Source organism: Balaenoptera acutorostrata, chromosome 1, assembly GCF_949987535.1.
Source record: "Balaenoptera acutorostrata chromosome 1, mBalAcu1.1, whole genome shotgun sequence".
In the NCBI taxonomy this organism is placed as follows: Eukaryota; Metazoa; Chordata; class Mammalia; order Artiodactyla; family Balaenopteridae; genus Balaenoptera; species Balaenoptera acutorostrata.
Genome location: NC_080064.1, coordinates 173,315,861 through 173,336,706, shown reverse-complemented (window position 1 = coordinate 173,336,706; position 20,846 = coordinate 173,315,861). Strand labels below are relative to the sequence as shown.

The 20,846-nt window shown below is 39.0% G+C and overlaps 1 protein-coding gene across 1 annotated transcript in view; it reads right to left on the bottom strand.

Moving 5' to 3' along the window:
• The window catches only part of FH (fumarate hydratase), a 42,056-nt gene extending 22,600 nt beyond the window's left edge, over window positions 1-19,456 (bottom strand). The window contains exons 1-2 of the mRNA XM_007182420.3: window positions 19,289-19,456; window positions 7,282-7,416 (exon numbers count right to left, since the gene is read on the bottom strand). Of these exons, the coding sequence (XP_007182482.2) occupies window positions 7,282-7,416; window positions 19,289-19,420 (267 nt within the window). The 5' untranslated portion in view covers window positions 19,421-19,456. The remainder of the gene's footprint in view (window positions 1-7,281; window positions 7,417-19,288) is intronic.
• Window positions 19,457-20,846: the final 1,390 nt, after the last annotated feature.

Below are 20,846 nucleotides of genomic sequence, written 5' to 3'. Positions count from 1 at the left end.
CAATGACTTTTCATAGATATGTACGTATGCCTCACACACACATATACACACATTCACACATATATAATATACCATTTGTCCTATTTATTATAAGACATTATAATGTATATGTTTTTATTTCATATATTTAAAAACAAATGATAATCATTTCACCAACCTACACCATTATTTCCCCTCACTGGATCCCGTGCTACATTATAATTTTTCCTTCTCTTTAGAAAAAACTAAAAGTAGCAAATAAAATAAAGGTAGCAAAATGGTGCTGGGAAAACGGGCCACATGCAAAAGAATGAAACTGGACCACTATCTTATACCATACATAAAAATGAACTCAAAATGGATTAAAGACTTGAACATTAAGATCTGAAACCATAAAACTCCTAGAAGAAAACATAGGCAGTAAGCTCCTTGACATCAGTCTTGGCAATGATTTTCTGGAGGAGTCCAAAAGAAAAAGCAACAAAAGCAAAAATAAACAAATGGGACTACATCAAACTAGAAAGCCTCTTCACAGCAAAGCAAACGTCAAAAAAATGAAAATGCGGCAGCTGGAGGGTGCAGGACCTGAGTGCTGGAAGCCAGGGCCCCCTCACTGACAGCGGCCCTGCGTGAAGGCCAGAGGCTGCCAATGCCTCCAAGGAACAGGGTGCTGAGGGGCCCAGGGTCCAAGCACCCAGCTCCCCAAGGGCCACAGAAGCTCCTTGCTGCCCTGGAGCACCGAGCACGGAAGCATCAGGCCAAAGGGGGCTTCAGGAGCCTACCTCCACCACCGCTGAGGGAGCCTGCGCCAGGGGCCTGCTGGGAAGGGAGCGAGTAGCCCAGCCAGGCCTGGCCTGTGCGAGGCCCTCACCGCTGAGGCCCAGGGTGCTCTGACCTGGCTGGCATCTGACTCTGAACTTTTGGATTTTGTGGGTCAATTTTATATACATATGGCATATGGGCAAGGCCTCATACACTTATATCTGTAAGTGTAAAATGGGCTTGCCTTGGAGGTGGGGGTGTGCACACATGAAGTCAGTGCCTCTTCTGTGAGCTGAAGAGTCTTAAAGCGGAGCTGTCATCTGCGGCTGCTGTCACAGTATGCTGGCAGGACAAGCGACTCGAGTGTTTCGCTGCCCGATTTGAGGCTCAGTCCCTCCCTCCCTGCCCTTCAGGGCTCACGACAGGTGACACGCCCAGGCCTTGACTGTGTTTCTCCTGTTAGCAGGACCTGGGCAGCTCTGGCTCTCCTAGCTCCCCTGGAAGCTCCTTTGCTTCTCTTGACCTAGAAAAGGGGTTGCCAGGCAGAGTGCTGATTGGGTGCTCAAAGCCAGCGGTGAAACTGCTTCCCTGCCTAGGACAAGGGACCTGGAGAATGTTCTGCGTGGGACGATGTGCTGGTAGGGAGCCCTTCAGGCACCACTTCCTCTGCCCTCCGGTAGTGCCAGGACCATGCCAATGACGTTTCACAGCAGCCTTATCGTTCACAGGTGCCTCTCTAGCCTGCACAAATGATTGACAAGAGATCACCCAAAGGATTCTTTCTAAAGGTTTTGGGGTTTTGTTTTGTTTCCTTTGTTTTGGTTTTGCACGTGACAGTGTTTGTACTGAGGATCTTCTGAGGAAGAAGGGGTGTTTTAGGGGTGGTGCCTGGGTTCCTGGCCTCTAGTGCCCCACCCGCCTCAGCACCCCACCTGGTACCTTTGCCATGTTGGTGCTGAGGTTTCCTGCTTGATGAAATCAGATTGTTTAGAGTAAGAAAAAAGAAAGAGCTTCTGATGGCTTTGCCACAAGCTTACCTGTGGTTTCAATCTTGGGAGGCCACTGCTGATGCCATCACCACTATCTCCATGCAGCAGTTGCTGGGCCCTGGGCCCAACTGTCCCCTTGGCTTTATGAGTCTGTTTCTGCTTCCTACACCCATACCCGCAGTGTGCAGTCTTTTGAGGTTTGCTCTGATCCTGTTGCCCAAGTAATAAGAGCTATGTCCTCCTTGACATCTTACTTCTTCTTATGTGGGAGCCCCCAGCTCTTGTCTGACAGCTTATGGATAAGAATGAGACTCAGCCATTGACTAAGCCCCAGAAATCCACAAAAATGGCTGCAGACAGTTATGTCTGTTCCTTCTCTACCCCCACTCCCACCCCTTATACATGATACCCTATACTCTGAAAGTCCTGCTAACTGCAAACTTGCCAGAGTATTAGCCAATCTTTGTACGGAATAGTGTTCTGGAACAGCAGAACGAGTCTTGGGTCAGGAAGCAGGGCTACACTGGGCTTGGGGTCCTGTAACTCCACCTCCAGCTGGGGCTCAGCTTCAGTGTAGCTGAGGGAGCCACAGACCAAGATGGATCGGATGCTTGAGTTTTTGCTTCTTCCTGTATTTCCTTGAAGTCGATTCATTATCTTACACAAATAGCCTACTCTTTCAGCCCGTAACTTAAACCCTTCAGATCACTAGGTTCACGAAGAGTTCTCCTGAATTATGTTAGGACTCAGACCAGAGATGGCAAATGAGTGGCACGGCACTTCCCCTCTCCCCCCACGGTAGCTACCACTAATCTGCTTCAGAGTATTTCCCGCTAAATCCCTGGTATATATTCTCATTTCTCAAGATTCCCCCAGCAGCCAGTGTTAAGTGTTGAGACCTATTTGCCACCCCTGGCTGAGGGGATGCTACTCTACTCTGCTGAGGAACACAAGAGCTGCCAATCCCATACGGGGTCTGCTGGGCTAACGAAGCACGGGGAAGAGGCGTAGTTTCTGCCTGCCCCCAGCAGGAAGGCTTGCAGTAGCCCACATGATTGCCTGCCCCACTTCAGTTACCTCTTAAAGTCCTACTGTGGGCAGGGAGGGGACTGTTGGAGTCCAGTGTGGTGTGGGAAATCACAGCCGCACAGGACAGCAATGCTCAGAAACCAAGTCTAGCTGCTGTGGAGCTGCAGTGAGCACGGTGGCCCCAGCTGTGCAGGGTAGAACCTCTGCTCTCACCTCCAGCCGTCTGTCTCTAGGCATCCAGGCCAGGCTATGGATGGGGATCCCCTTCTTCTTCCTATCCACTGGCCAAATCTTATCAACCACTACAGCTGCTCTGCTTTCCAAATTCAGCCCAGGTTCCTGGGTGCTGCCCACACCAGCCAGGGTCCTGGGCCAGGTGAAGAGGTGGCCTATCCGTGAGTGAAGGCCAGTTCCTTCCTCACTGGGGCGGGTCTTATGCCCCAGTTTTAGGACCAAGAGCTGTGTATTGGTTTCTTAGATTGCTAGCTTTTCCTGCAGGGGACCGCAGCAGGTGAGGCTCTGCTGACAGTAATTTGCATTCAGGGTCTTGTCCAGCTGAGAGCTTTGTGTACACCAGATTCTGAGAGGTGTCAGCAGTACTTTTAAAAATCTGTTTTCCGTGAGGTTTTTGGACCATGGGCTGAGCTCAGGCACTTTCTGTAAGAGAATGTTATGTCTGTAAAGATGGTTATTTCCCTCCTCCATCCCCATCATGGCGGCCCTGTGGAAGGCTGACCAGAAGGCCAGTGGAGCTGCCCTGGTGTCTATGGGGGAGGGCGAGGCCTGCTGAGTTGGTGCTCTAGCCCTCTCACCTTGCACAGCACAGAGGAGGTCACCCCAGGGACGGCCAGGCACTTGCCTGAGGGAGGGGTGCTGCCTTCTGTCCCTGTAACTGCTTCCATTAAGGCCCCAACTGGCCGCCCAGATTTGTTTGAAGCTGTGCTGACAACTTTTTGGTCTCCTTTTGGTATGCAGAACAGCCAGGGCCCTGATTTTGATGTATTTTAAAACCACATCAAATAAAGAGTCTGCTGCCTTAAAAAAAAAAAAAAAAAAAAAAAGGAACCTACTGAACGAAAATATTTGCATATCATATATCTGATAAGGGGTTAACATTCAAGATATATAAAGAACTCATACTACCCAGCAGCAAAAAACAAACTGATTAAAAAATGGGCAGATAATGAGAACAGACATTTTTCCAAAGAAGATATACAGACGGCCGACAGATACATAAAATGATGCTCAACATCACTAATCACCAGAAAAATGCAAATCAAAACCACAATGAGATACCACCTTAAACCTGTTAGAATGGCTATTATCAAAAAGACAACAAATAAGTGTTTGAGAGGATGTGGAGAAAAGGGAAATCTTGTGCGCTGTTGGGAGGAATGTAAATTGGTGCAGCCACTTTGGAAAACAGTATGGAGGTTCCTCAAAAAACTGAAATACGTCTACTGTCTGATCCAGCAATTCCACTACTGGGTATTTACTTGAAAATGAAAACACTAAGTCGAAAAGATATATGCATCCCCATGTTCATAGCAGCATTATTTACAATAGCCATGATATGGAAATAACCTGTATCCATCAATGAATGCATGGATAAAGAAGATGTGGTAAAAAATACAATGGAATATTACTTGGCCATAAAAAAGAATGAAATCTTGTCATCTGTGACAACATGGATGGACCTTGAGGGCATTACGCCAAGTGAAATAAGCCAGACAGGTAAACACAAATACCACATGATCCCACTTATATGTAGAATTTAAAAAACGAAACAAACAGCAATCAGAAAACCAAGCTCATAGACAGAACAAACTGGTGGTTGCCAGGGGAAGGGGGTGGACAAAATGTATAAAGGAGGTCAATAGGTACAAACTTCCAGTTATAAAATAAATAAATCATGGGGATGTAATGTACTGCATGGTAACTATAGTTAATAATACTGTATTGCATATTTGAAAGTTGCAAAGAGATTTTAAAAGTCCTCATCACAAGAAAAAAAATTTTCTTGTAACTACATATAGTGACGGATGTTACTAGACATGTTACTAGTAACTAGACTTACTGTGGTGATCATTCTGCAATGTATACAAATATCGAATCATTATGTTGTACACCTGAAACTAACGTTATATGTAAATTATACCTCAACTAAATAAACAAATAAATAATAAAAAGAAGTAATATATTTAACTGCTAATTAGTATGAAATACCCAGTTACTGAATGGGTATCATTTCATCCCAAAGCTAAAAAACATGGTATTTTAGTTAGTCAGTGACGCCTTGACACTCAATAAGTCACTGGAAATTTCTCTCAGAATAATTTTTTTTAAAAACCCAGAGTTCTCCAGACTTAAAGGTGATAGCTTCTGATATATATAACCATATATCAAACCCTTTGAGTTTGCAGATCTTTTCACTTTCTACTCCAAAGCACCTCATAAAATTTAAAAGGATAAATTGAGTAAATTTTGATGAGGTTTCAATGAAATACCTGGTTTCTGCAAGATAAATAAATTATGTGTTCTTGTCAAAGTTAATAATACAGACTGTGATTTAGATACCATACCAGGTTTGAATGAGAAAGAAGGAAGAAAGGAAGGGTGAGGAAGAGAGGGATAAATTTGTAAAAGAGAAGCTATAGTCCTTAGAGGAAAATAAAAGTGGAAAAACAACAAAAAGTAATGAGTAAGACACACTGAACCTGGGTCACACAGAGGATAAACTGAAGGGCAAACAAAAGGAAATAAAAACAAAACATTTTTACTTTGAATTTTAAGAAATTAAAATTAAAACATTACAAGTGTTTTACCCAAATGAAATGGAGATATATGGCACAAAAGATTAGAAGCTTTACAACTTTACACATGAAAACAAATGGGAATTTAATTTTCTACAGGAACCCTGCAGTGGGTTAAACCACTGTCAAAGTCACAACCAAATGCCAATCAACTCAGGCTACTTGAATGGAGTGACTGACCCCACAGTGATTGTAGACTCATGAAAATGAACAAAGGTCACAGCAGAGAGTTTCACTGGACACTATTAAAACAAAATAGTAAATGTATCGTTGGAGATGAAAGAAGGGTCTCATTATTCATTTACTCACATAGCAGTCCATAATCTTTTTTGGTTTTATTTTCCTATGGACCTGAGGTACAAAGAGTTGGGTTTAATCATACTACTTAGTTCAAGGCACAGTCTGCTTTATATTTAACATATTTCAGGAAATTAATCCAGATGAAGCCAAATGTGAAAAAAATTGATAACCCACATATCCATGTTTCACAGACACCTGTCCAAATCCAAACAACTTCTCTATCTCTGGGACAGCAGCAGCGGCAGCAATCACACACTCCCAGAACCACACACCTTGCTGGTTGAAGCAGGAAAATCAAAACATGAGCCATGCTTACTCCAGTCAATACTGGTTAAGACTGATCTCTTTAATCCCAGGAGTTGAACTATATGAGAATACTTTAGGATCTGCTACCCTCTGTCTCCCAACCATGTAGTCTGACCCTATGTTTACCTCACCATTAAACTGGCTGTGGGTGGCAATAACAGAGAGATTTTTCTAAGAAGATTCAGCTGCCTCTTGGGAAATTGTATGAACCTGTCAAGATTCAGTCTTGAAGCCTTAGTAATGAGCTAAAATACGGAAGTTAAAATTATTGTAAGATAAAAAGTATATTTAGAAGATAAATGTTAAACAGTATCTCACCAGATGAAGCCTGGCTACTTCTAGGCTTACTAGCCTATCCTGCATTCCTACACTGACTATTTTTCATACCCTAGTTTGGCTCCAGTAGGATATGTAATATATTCCATCAATTCTTTTCACACTTTAACATCCCTGAAATCAAGATGCATCTTACAATCAATGACATGTCACAACTTTAATTGGCAGACTTTTTCTTAGTGGTACATATCAGTTCTAATTGAGGATCAGTTCTAATCTAAGGATTTAATGAAATATGGTAGAAACTTTTCTAATCATTAAATCATTCATGTAGCAATGAACAAATACTTATATGTTACCTATTATATGCCAGACATCATGACAAACAGTCAAATATTTTTATGAATTTGCATATACTTTTCTACAAACTGAAGCCAAGATAGATAAAGTATAATATTAAAGAAAAATCGGTTTTCTTTTAAATCATTTAAAAAAATCAGTTAAAAAATTAAGTATCAAAATTAAAAATGCTTACAAACTGCAAAATTCTAGTAAAAATACGAAAAATCCAAACAAGAATGAAAGACAAATCACTTAGTTCTATCAAAAATCCAAAATACTCAAAGTCATAGCTCAAGATATTAGTACACTAAACTTCAAAAAGTTCTTTGACACCTTACTGAGAAACATCTTATTATTCACAAAGCCAGTTCTCTAATAACTTTACATTTTAACTCTGTAAAATACTTATTTATAAGGTAAGGTGACTCACTGAATAATGCCTAGTTCATCCAAAATAAGCCAACATTTCCACAAAAGCCACTTACTGGCATGCGTTCTGTCACCCCTCCAATCTTAAAGTTCATTGTCGATCTCACAGTCTGGGCGCCATAATACTTATCATTTGGGACCTTGAGTTCACCAAAGGTATCATATTCTATCCGAAAAGAATTTTGGCTTGCCTAAAGATAAAGACGAGACACTGTTATAGCTTGAAAAGAAACCAAGTATCAAGAACAATAACATCATATAAATGATACATCATGTACAGGTAAAGAAACCTTAATAAGTACCAAAAAGACAAAAAAATTCCATTTTGATTCTCATTCTACTCCCCCCACTTCCAGCTTTTTTCTTGAGAAATTTTTGTCACACAAATTTATTAATACACGTGTCAAAGACAGATTGTAGAATTCATACACTATGCAATTGATAAATAAAAATAATAATCTTTTCCAATTCAGGAGTATGCCTATTATTGGTCAAGCTTTGATGTACTTAGGTTAATGCTTATTTTACTAGGAACTTTGGAAAATGACCTAAGAATGATACTTTAAAATTTGAAAGTATTATATATTTAAACAAAGCTCAACTGTGGTCTACAAATATTATGCATGAGAGATAGCTTAGTGCCATACAAAACAGTCCAGGCTTTGCAATGGGACAGCCCACCATCCGGTAGCTGTGTCACCTTCAGCAAGTCACCTTTTCTCATCTAAAGTTACAGTAAATGTACAGACAAGGGGACATGGGCTAGATCAGTTCTTAACCTTTTTAGGGTGTTGGAACCTTTTGAGAATATGAGGAAAACTATGGATCTTCTCTCTAGAAGAATGAATATAAATACATATAGGTAAAATCTTACATATGATTTTAAGGAGTTTATATCTTGAAACCAATCCACTCCCCAGGATAAGAATCCATGACCCCAAATCCCTTTTATGGAGAACCGAGGACTCTACTAAGTACATCAACTTACACTAATTAAAAAAAAATACACATCTGGAGTATACATATGATACTTTAAAGAGATTAAGAGAATCAGAGAGATACTCAGAACTTTAATTAATGTTCATCTTGCAATAATTATAAAATAAACATGGCCATATGATTCAAAGGATTTAAAAACACCCAGCCAAGTAATCTTATTTTAGTAAATAGTCCTCTGAATAAGAAAAAATTAATTTTGTAGTTATCCCCTGGGACTAGAAAGATTTAAAAAACTCTTTATATATTACAAAGCCTTTTAGATTACATGAAAAGAAAAACATCCTTGTACCTAGTTAGAAATATAGGTATATAACCAATGAGGTACATTTTTTTTCTATGCCTAAAAGTCTGCAGAGGAGGGGAGTGGCCAAGATGACAGAGTAGGAAGACTCTGAGCTCATCTCCTCACATGGGCACACCAAAACTATAATCATTTACAGAGCAATGATTGATGAGTAAGGCTGGAAAATTAGCAGAAAAGACCTTCTACAACTAAGGATATAAAGAAACCATGGCAAAATAGGTAGGAGGGAAGAAGATACAACAAAGTCAAAACCTATTACCACCCCCCAACCCGAGGAGGGGTGACCCACAAACTGGAGGATTATTACAATTGCTGAAGTTCTCCCCAAGAAGCGAGGGATCCAGGCCCCATGTCAGGCTCGCCAGCACGGTGAAGAAGAGCCCCTTCAAAGTTTCACTTTTGAGGCTAGCAGGGCTCATTTTTGGCCAGAGGGCTGTGGGAAATAGAAACTCCACTCTTAAAGGGTGCACACAAAATTTCACACACTCTGGGACCCAGGGAAGAAGCAGTAATTTGAAAGGAACCTGGGTCAGATTACCTGCTGATCTTGGAGAGCCTCCCGGAGAGGGAGGAGGCAACTGGAGCTCACACTGGGAACTTAGACACTGGGGGCAGCCACTAATGGGAGCTTGTTCTACCACAAGGACATTAGTTCTTGAAAGCACTATTTTGGAATACAGCTTATTAGCACGGGACACAGCTCCACCCACCAGCAGGCCAGCTGCCTTAAGACCTCCCGAGCCAACAACCAAAGAGAGCTAAAGAATACAACAACTGAAATAAAAAGTACACTAGAAGGAATCAACAGTAGATTAGATGATAGAGAGGAACAGTTCAGTGGGCTGAAAGAATAGTGGAAATTACTGAAATTGAACAGAAAAAAGAAAAAAGGATGAAAAGAAACATGGACAGTTTGAGAGACCTCAGAGACAACATCAAGCGTACTGGCATTCACATTATAGGAGCCATAGAAGGAGAAGACAGAGAGAAAGGGGCAGAGAACATATTTGAAGACATAATAGCTGAAAATGTCCCTAACCTGGGAAAGGGAACAGACATCCAGGTCTGGGAAGCGCAGACAGTTCCAAACACGATCAACCCAAAGAGGACCACACCAAGACACACTTTAATTAATGGCAAAAATTAAAGATAAAGAGAGAATATTAAAAACAGCAAGGGAAAAGCAACAAGTTAAGTACAAGGTAATTGTACTTAACATAAGGATTTCAGCTGACTTTTCAGCAGAAACTCTGCAGGCCTGAAAGGAGTGCATGATATATTTAAAGTGATGAAAGGGAGAAACCTAAACCAGAAGACTCCAACAGGCAAGGCTTTCATTACGATTTAAATGGACTGATCAAAAGTTTTACAGACAAGAAAAAGCTAAGAGTTCAGCACTACCAAACCACCTTTAAATGGGTTTCTCTAAGCGAAAAAGGCCACAACTAGATGTATGAAAATTATGAAAAAAAAAAAAATCTCATTGGTAAGGCTAAATATAGTAAAGGTAGTAAATCAGTCATGTACAAAGCTAGCAGGAAGGCTGAAACACAAAACCAGTAAAATTGTCTATATCCACAGTAAGAAGTTAAGGGGCACACAAGACAAAAAGATGTAAAACATAACGTCAGAAACAGAAAAAGTGGGGGTGGGGGGAGATAAAAATGCAGGGTTCTTAAAGTGCTTTTGCACTTAAAAGATCAGGAGCTGAAAATAATCACACACACACACACACACACACACACACACACACACACACACACTGCAATATATAAACCACATGGTAACCACAAACCAAAATCAATAATTGATACACAAAAAAGAGAAAGGAATCCAAATGTAATATTAAAGACAGTCATCAAAAAACAAGAGAGCCAAGTAAGAAAAAAGGAACAAAAAAGAACGACAAAAACAACCCCAAAACAAAGGACAAAATGGCAATAAGTACATATCTATCAAGAATTACTTTAAATGTAAATGGCCTAAATGCTCCAATCAAAAGATATAGAGTGGCTGCATGGTTATGAAAACAACACTCATATATATACTGCCTACAAGAGACTCACTTCAGATCCTGAGACACACAGACTAAAAGTGACAGGATGAAAAAAGGTATTCTATGCAAATGGAAATGAAAAGAAAGCCATGGTAGTAATACTTACATTAGACAAAATAGATTTTATAACGAAGACTGCAACAACAAACAAAGAAGGCTATTACATAATGATTATGGGATAAATCTAAGCAGATATAACAATTGTAAATATGTATGTACCCAACACAGGATCACCTACATATATAAAGCAAATATTAACAAACACAAAGGGAGAAAATGACAGGAACACAATAATAGTAGGGGATTTTAACACTCTACTTACATCAATGGACAGACCATCCAGACAAAAAATTAACAGGGAAACACTGGCCTTAAATGACACATTAGACCAAATGGACTTAATAACTCTATATAGAACATTCCATCCAAAAGCAGCAGAATACACATTCTTTTCAAGTGCACATGGAACATTCTCCAGGACAGATCACAAGCTAGGCCACAAAACAAGTCTTAGTAAATATAAGAAAATGGATATCATATCAAGCATCTTTTCTGACCACAATGCCATGAGTCTAGAAATCAATGACAAGAAAAAAAGTTGCAAAAAACACAAACACATGAAGGATAAACAATACGCTGCTGAATAACCAATGGATCATTAATGAAATAAAAGAATACCTAGAGACAAATGAAAATGAAAACACAACGATGCAAAATTTATGGGACATAGGAAAAGCAGTTCTAAGAGGGAAGTTTATAGCAATACACACCTACCTCAGGAAACAAGAAAAATCAAAAATCAACCTAACCTTACACCGAAAGGAACCTGAAAAAGAACAAAACCTAAAAGTCAACAGATGGAAAGAAATCATAAAGATCAGAGCAGAAGTAAATAAAATAGAGACAAAAAATTATGAAAGATAAATGAAACTAAGAACTGGTGCTTTGAAAAGATAAACAAAATTGATAAACCTTTAGCCAGACTCAAAGAAAAAAGAGAGGGCTCAAATCAATAAAATCAGAAATGAAAAGGAAGTTACAACTGACACCACAGAAATACAAAGAAACATGAGAGATTACTACCAATAATTATATATCAATAAAATGGCCATTAAGAAATGGACAAATTCCTTAAAATGTACAATCTCCCAAGACTGAACCAGGAAAAAATAGAAAATATGAACAGACCAATTACCGGTAATGAAATTAAAACAGTAATTAACAACAACAACAATAACAAACGAAAATCCAAGACCAATTGGTTTCACAGGAAAAAGTCTACCAAACATTTAGAGAAGAGTAGCAACTATCCTCCTCAAACCATTACAAAAAACTGCAGAGGAAGGAACACTTTTGAACTCGTTCTACAAGGCCAGCATCGCCCTGACACCAAAACCAGACAAAGACAGCACAAAAAAAGAAAATTACAGGCCAATCTCTCTCATGAACACAGATGCAAAAATCCTTGACAAAATAGTAGCAAACCAAGTTCAACAACACATTAAAAGGACCATACACCATGATCAAGTAGGATTTATTCCAGGGATACAAGGATGGTTCAATATCCACAAATCAATCAATGTGATTTGTTGAACACATTGATGTGGTTAATCAACCACATTAACAAACTGAAAAATAAAAATCATAGAGTCATTTCGACAGATACAGAAAAAGCTTCTGACAAAATTCAATACCCATTTAAGATAAAAATTCTCAACAAAGTGGGTATAGAGTGAACATACCTCAACATAATAAAGGCCATATATCACGAACCCACAGCTAACATTATACTCAACAGTGAAAAGCTGAAAGCATTTCCTCTAAGATCAGGAACAAGACAAGGATGCCCACTATCACCACATTTAATCAGACAGTATTGGAAGTCCTAGCCACAGCAATCAGACAAGAAAAAGAAAAGGAATCCAAGTGGGAAAGGAAGAAGTAAAACTGTCACTGTTTGCAGAGGACATGATACTATACATAAAAAATCTAAAGACACCACCAAAATATTATTAGAGCTCATCAATGAATTCGGTAAAGTTGCAGGATACAAAATTAATATACAGAAATCTGTTGCATTTCTATACACTAACAATGATCTACTAGAAAGAGAAATAAAGGAAACAATCCCATTTACAATCTCATAAAGAAAGAATAAAATACCTAGGAATAAATCTAAGGAGGTAAAAGATGTGTACTCAAAAAACTATAAGATGCTGATGAAAGAAACTGAAGATGACACAGACGTGGATTGGAAGAATTAATAATTTTAAAATGCCCATACTACCCAAGGCAATCTACAGATTCAATGCAATCCCCATCTAAATACCAATGGCATTTTCCACAGAACTAGAAAAATAATTTTAAAATTCGTATGGAAACACAATAGACCCTGAACAGCTGAAACAGTCTTGACAAAGAAGACCAAAGCTGGGGGTATCATGCTCCCTGATTTCAGACTATACTACAAAGCTATAGTAATCAAAACAGTATGGTACTGGCACAAAAACAGACATATAGATCAATGAAACAGAATAGAGACCAGAAATGAACCCACACTTATATGGGTAATTAATCCATGACAAAGGAGGCAAAATATACAATGGGGAAAAGACAGCCTCTTCAATAAATGGTGTTGGAAAAACTGGACAGCTACATGCAAAAAATCTACTGGACTACTCTCTCACACCATGCACAAAAATAAATTAAAAAATGGATTAAAGACTTAAATGTAATACCTGAAACTTACATAAAACTTCCAGAAGAAAACATAGGCAATAAGTTCTTTGACATAGATCTTGGTAAAATTTTTTAGTATATGACTCCTTGGGCAAGGGAAACAAAAGACACAAAAGCAAAAATAAACAAGCGGGACTACATCAAACTAAAAGTTTTTTGCACAGTGAAGGAAACTATCAACAAAACAAAAAGGCCATCTACTGAATGGAAGAATATATTTGCAAACAATATATCTGATAAGGGGTTAATATCCAAAATATAGAAAGAACTCACACAACTCAACATCAAAAGAACAAACAACCCAATTAAAAAAATGGATAGAGGACCCAGATAGACATTTTTCCAGGGAGACATACAGATGGCCAACAGGCACATGAAAAGATCTCAACATCACTAATCAACAGAGAAATGCAAATCCAAACCACCAAGAGTTATCATCTCACACCGGTGAGAATGGCTATTATCAAAAAGCCAACAAATAACAAGTTTTGGTAAAGATGAGGAGAAAAGGGAACCCTCATGTACTGTTGGTGGGAATGTAAATTGGTGCAGCCACTGTGGAAAAGAGGTTTCTCAAAAAACTAAAAATAGAACTACCATATTACCCAGCAATACCACTCCTGGGTACAAACCTGAAAAAAACAAAAACACTAATTCAAAAAGATACATGCACACCAATGTTCACAGCAGTATTATTTACAATTGCCAAGATACAGAAGCAGCCTTAGCGTCCATCAACAGATGAATGGATAAAGATATGGTATATATACACGATGGAAAACTACTCAGCCATAAAAAAGAATGAAATTTTGCCATTTACAACACCATGGATGGACTTGGAGGGTATTATGCTAAGTGAAATAAATCAGACAGAGAAAGACAAATATCACTTATATGTGGAATCTAAAAAATACAACAAACTAGTAAATATAAAAAAAAGAAAAGAAGGAGACTCACAGATATAGAGAACAAACTAGTAGTTACCAGTGGGGAGAGGGAAGGAGCAATACAGGGGTAGGGAATTAAGAGGTACAAACGATTATGTGCAAAATAAGGTACAAGGATATATTTTACAAAACAGGGAACATAGCCAATATTTTATAATAACTACAAATAGAGCATAACCTTAAAAAATTGTGAGTCACTATACTGTACACCTGTAATTTATATAATATTGTACATCAACTATACTTCAATAAAATAAATAAATAACTTTAAAAAATCACTATGTTGTTTAACAGGAATCAACATAGTGTTGTAGGTCAATTATACTTCAAAAACAAACAAATAAGCAAACAAACTCATAGAAAAAGAGATCAGATCTGTGGTTACCAGAAGCAGAGGGTGGGGGTAGGCAGAATTGGATGAAGGCAGTCAAGAGTTACAAACTCCCAGTTACAAGATAAATAAGTACTAGGGATGTAATGTACAACATTATAAATATAATTATCACTGCTGTATGTTATGTATGAAAGTTGTTAAAAGAGTAAATCCTAAGAGTTCTCATCACAAAGAAAAAATTTTTTCTATTTCTTTAATTCTCTATATGATATCATGCATGTTTACTAAACTTATTGTGTCAATCATTTCATGATGTACGTGAGTCAAATCATTATGCTGTACACCCTAAACTTATACAGTGCTGTATGTCAATTATATTTCAATAAAAATGGGGAAAAAAAAGTCTGCAGAGGACTGGTCTAAGCCAATAAGGAGAAGCCAATAAAAATAATCATTTACTGTGCTATGTAGCAAACACTTTTTAGGTATCACCTTATCTGAATTTCACAACCACCCTAGGAGATTTTACTATCATCATCCCCACGTTAAAGAAGGAGACACTGAGGCTACACAAGATTAAATAATCTCAGCAGATCACCCAGATAGCAAGAGGGAGGGCCTGAAACACTCAAACCCTGGACTTTTTGGATTCTAAAAGCTGTTTGGATTCCCCTTTTTATCACTTCCATAAACCAAGAAATGGAGGAAGTAACTCTAGATTGGCCCACAACAACCACTACCCTGTAGGATCTGAAGATGTACAGTTACATTTTTCTCTAATAGAGTGTGCTTACACTGACACCACTGTATGCCAACTTGCAGCTGGGGTTTTATACCTCAAATGCACACAAAAAAATTTTGCATAATGATCTTTGTTTTAAATATCCTAAGTAAATATCCTTGTGTGTTAAAATATACTTTGGTGCAATAACATTAGCAATGACAACGGTGGCACTGGACACACGAGCTAGGTTCTTCTTCCTCTCCATCACCTTGTTATAAGACAGCAAATAGTTACTGGCTCCAAAGAAAGGAGATTGGTTTCCATCAGTCATTTGTGAAATCAAGTTTGAGTCCTTAAATTTACAACATCATTTTTTGTGTTCAAAATTATTAAATTTTCATCATAAAACAGGAATAATGTTGTCACCTAAATAACAGGTTGCTATGATAAAACTCATATCCAAAGTATTTTGGAAAGATTTAAATGAATAAATTTTACCTATGTTCTTCAGCTTAAACTTTAGAAAAACTAAAATTCTAACTCAAGAAACAACAGCCTACATCAAATTCTAGATCTTGACACTGACCATTAAAAGACGGCAGATGTCAATTGTGGCTGAAATCACAATCTCAGTAAACACTTCAAAAAATATACTTCCTGTCCTTACAGTAATAAAAATAAACATCCCAAATTTCCAACAACAAACATTGTAGCAGCTTAGCTAGCTAATAAAGTATTCCAAAAAACCAGAAAGTTCTCCCTTTATTTAACCCAGGAAATATATAAGTTGCACAAATCTGTAGATCAGAAACTGAAGCAATGATGTAAAATACTCTGAAAGGCTCCTGCTCTGTCAGAGGAGGCAATGCCTACACAGGGTTGGTGTCTGTTAGACAAGCACATATACACAGATAGAGGAACAATGAAACAGGTAACTGCCAAATCTCTTCAAATGTTCTTCCCAATGACCTACAGAAGAAAAAACCTTTATATTGTACATAAACACACATGTATATGCACACAAGCCTGAAACAAAAATTCCGTGAAAAAATCTGTCCTGTACGCCTATTTTCTATTCTATGCTATTCTGTCAAAAAACCAAAAACAAAAAAAACAATGCTGTTAACTGCCCACTACATTGATTTCTCCACCCACTAATAAGTCCACCTGAAGTCTGAAAAACATGTGTATGATTTTCAAAACCTTCCCACATTATAATGTATGTCACCTCTTCCCAGTGGCTTGGGGAAGAAGAGGAGGGCTGCTCACCTAAATTAATGAGAAAATTACCAGTGCTTCTGATGAAAAATGAGGTCATGATGGTATCTATTAAATATAAGTTTTAAATTCATATAATATAATCCATTGTTACAAAAAACTAATTTCTTTGAAAACCATGTCTTTATATCCCGTAATTCGGAGAGCAGAATTTCTGGGAGAAGTATAAAGAGTTTAACCAGCTAGGCATGGGGCAGGCACAAATGTGCAATTTTCAGATGCCCTGGGAGATGAATGTTTATTCACAATCACTTCCCCTCCTGGAGAAGCATGAATGAATAATGTGTCCAGTGTTCACTGCAGTATGATTGCTATTTGGCCCTAGAAATACCAAGTGCTATTACCAACCACTAACTCCAGTAACCTCAGGAATTGATGAGGTTGTCTCCAAATTTGCATGTCAGTCTAAATCAGAAAGGCCAGCCAAAAAAATATAGGCCTCAGGCCTATAGTATATCCCCACGCATGTGTAAGATAACCATTAACTAAACCATGGTATCTCCTAAAGAAAATATAAAATGCCTTTCAGATTCTTATCCTAAGGTGGTTTAAAAGAATATTTCAGTGTTCAAGAAAATCCAAATCATTTCCTAGGCAAAAAGACTATCTCAAGAGATAAAAATCCAAAATTTGACTTCATTGTGTTTGGGCTTTCAGTTTCTTTAAAAAGACTTTTTAAAAAGTCTTTCTGTTCTTAAAATACAGGGTGACCACCAAGTCTTGAAATATTGACAAATATGTAATAAATGGTTTATTGATATTGCATTGTAACACAGAATATTATCTATGTTTCCAGACTTTACAGCCAGCCTGAAGATCATAAAATAAACTATAAAAAAATGTAGGACTTCCTTGTCCACCATGCTACCAAGGCAGTATCATAGCAGGTCTCCATTACATATTCTCACTCTCACTGTACTTTTTCTCCTCGGTATCACAGTGTTATTAACTGTGCATGACTTCTTTGCTTATTTAATATGCCTCAGTAGTCTGTAAACTCTGTGCCCATAGTGACTGTTTTACACACAGGGAGCATTCAATGTAATCTTCCTGTTGGATGAACTTCTTTGTGTTCTTAATTGAGATAAAAGGTAACTTAGGGCATTTAGGGTTATGTGAATTTGTTTTTTAAAAAAAATTTCATTAAAGTATAGTTGATTTACAATATTGTGTTAATTTCTTCTATACAGCAAAGAGACTGTTATACATATATATTCTTTTTCATATTCTTCTACATTATGGTTGTCACAGGATATTGAATATAGTTTATTTCTTAACACTAGCAACAAGAAAAACTTTTAATAAAATCAACTCAGATTTTGGAGTTGAGACGATTAGAGGGCAAAAGATGTATTTAGGATTATAAAAAAAAAAAATCTATCCTCATCTGATGTTAGCTAACATTACAACATTAAAAGCAAGGCAATGCTATTTTATTGACATTGACAGCGGGATAGAGTCAGTTCTCCAGCCTTCTATTCCCTTTTACAAAACACTAAATAAGTGAAAAACAAATTTTTAAAAGGCTCTAAAGTGGACTAAAATTATTCAAGCAGGGAGTTGCAGAAATATAAAGCACCCCTGATTTCGCAGTTTCAAGTAAAGTGATGTCATCAAATTACCTTACAGTTTATAGCCCAGAAAAATGTCTTGGGCCTTTGAAATACCTTAGATGGAAGCATTCATTTAATAGGCACTCACCATATCCCAAACTCAAAGTACTTTCACAGGGGCAATCTTGCTGAGTATTTGTAATTATTTTCATTTTACCGGCAGACACTGAGGACAAATATTACCTGCTCCAAATCCCAACTCTGAGTAGCAGACTAGGGTCTGAAATCACATCTCTCTGAATGAAAGCTCATATTACACAGCAGTGAACAGTGCAGAATTGTAAGTCTTCCTAAACTAGCATTTATTTCTCAAACTTTTCCTGATAATACACACGTGAGCATACGTATTTTATGCTTGTTGAAGCCCAAATTACCGAAGGTGACACTCTAAAGAGCAAAAGGGCTCATGTAAGTCAGGGTGTCATAACCTGAAATTGGACCTTTAAGCTCCTTGCAGGTCTTTCTCAATAAAAAGTGCTGATTCAGCTGTAGTTATGTTATGGTCCATGCAATCTCCTCCAACGTACTTCAGGACACTCTGCCCCTGTTTCACATTTCAGGGTTCATACAAAAATTAAGCGGGGAAAACCAGCCTAACAAACTAAATGGCCAATTTCATGAAAAGTAAAATCTCTTAGGTTCACAACAACTTTCAACCCCGCCTGGAGACCTAAGAGCAGTTCCCTGCACAGCTGTGACCCCAGAAGCTAGCTTGGAGGGGCTGGATCCAGCTGGGCCCACCAAAGGCAGGGGCGGAGCAGCCCCCTCCGGACACCATCCCATCCCGGCGCCGCCCCCTCTTCACACCGTCCACCCCAGCACCGTTCCGAGGGCAGCCCCCGCGGGCAGGGGCGAAGCAGTGAGCGCGGCTGGGGCGGGGTCGGGGAGGCCCGGCAGGGCCCTGGCCAACAGCTGCCGCCCCTCCCGGGCGCTCCCCCGGCGGAGGAGGCGCCCCGGGCCGGCAGCGAAGTTCCAACACGCAGCCCAGTATCGGGACCTTAGGGCCGGCAGGCGGGAGGCCTGAAGGTCACCGCGGGGCGGCCAGGGCGGTTGGGCGGCACGAGCTCACCATTCGAACGACGTTCCGAGGCCGAAGCAGTAGGACTGCCGCGCCAGCCGGGCCGGTGCCAGGGCTGGGGTGGGAAGCTGGAGCGCGCGAGAGGAAACGCGAACGCGCGAGGAGCCGCAGCGAGCGATCCATAGCGCGGCGGCCCGAGTAGAACTTCCGGGGGCTATGGCCACGCCTCCGCACCGGCTGTCAGAACCCGTCCCCTCCACCGTCCTCATTCATATCCAATCAACGGCCTCAAAGCCGAGCTTGTGGGGCGGGACCAGTGGCCAATGGCCAGTGAAGCGTGAGGGGCGGGCTTAACTTCCTCACTGTAGAGCCCTGGGATTCCTGGGAAACTGGTGGGAAAGGGATGATGGGAAAGGGAGTTCGTGGAGTCCTTGAACCAGTGTCTATTTGGTTTGGCTTGGTTTTACTGCGTCACTGTGCCTAACAGAGAGGTGTTAGCTAATGAGTCAGTATTTGGTTGGTGGCGTAGCCTAGAGAGGAGAATTTACTTATTTATCTACCATGTAAACATTACATGTTCTATTTGATCTTTTTTCATCTGTTCCAGATTACCTCTTCCGTACAGAAATGTTAGAAAACAAAGTATAGAGAATGAAATCATAATTATCCATAAAAAGCCAACACTAATTACCCAGTTCGTTTAACTTGTTTTGAGGTCTGTACAGTTTCCTTTCTCTTCTTAGTAGGTACTCTAAGAACTCTATTTTTAAATGTAATGGAGAGGATGTCCATAATCATAGGTGATTTCGGAATTTTAATTTTTTGCATTCAGGTTCTCCAAGTCTTTTGCATTGATAACATATGTTTTCAGGTTAAAGCCATGTTGTTTTTATAGATGATGATAGGAAAGCAGGAACGGATATAAAATTGCATAGGAACCACAATTTTTTCTCTCGTTTTCTTCTTTGAACTGCTTGGAACCAGATGACAGTTAATCAAGAAAGAGAACCATTGGATGATGTCCAGAAGTCAAAAGTCCAGGACCTGCAGAGCCAAGCTTCTTAGAGTTAGTCTCTGTCAAACCTCTTGGTAACACTGTTATTTTGTGGCTTATGAACTTGACTCGTATATATTTAAAATTTGAAAATTTAAATGAAAGAGCATAATAGTTGAACTATCATCTAAACATTCCAGAACCACCCCCCTCACCTCTTTGTATCTCAGTATCTCCTCCCTCTGTCAAACAAACCAAGATTTATTTAGAAGTTAGAAGGTCAGAATAAAAGAAATTCAGAGTAAAATATAGTGGAATGGTTTTAGAAAACAATGAACCATCCATCCCATATGTTTATGCTTTCCACCATTAAAAAACAGACAACAGTAAACAAGAAGACAGCACACCAAGGTTTAGTGTGAAGGTAGTATTGTTAGTGTTGTCATCGGTTTGACAGAAAACTACAGAAACAAGCACTTACTAATAATTACTCTCATTTCCTAGGAAATGCTAACATTTTGATATATTTGCTTCATACCCTTTGTAAAATAAAATAAATTACTAATAATGGAGTGGCATTTTCTTCCCCATCTTCCCAGAAACTGTCATTATTTT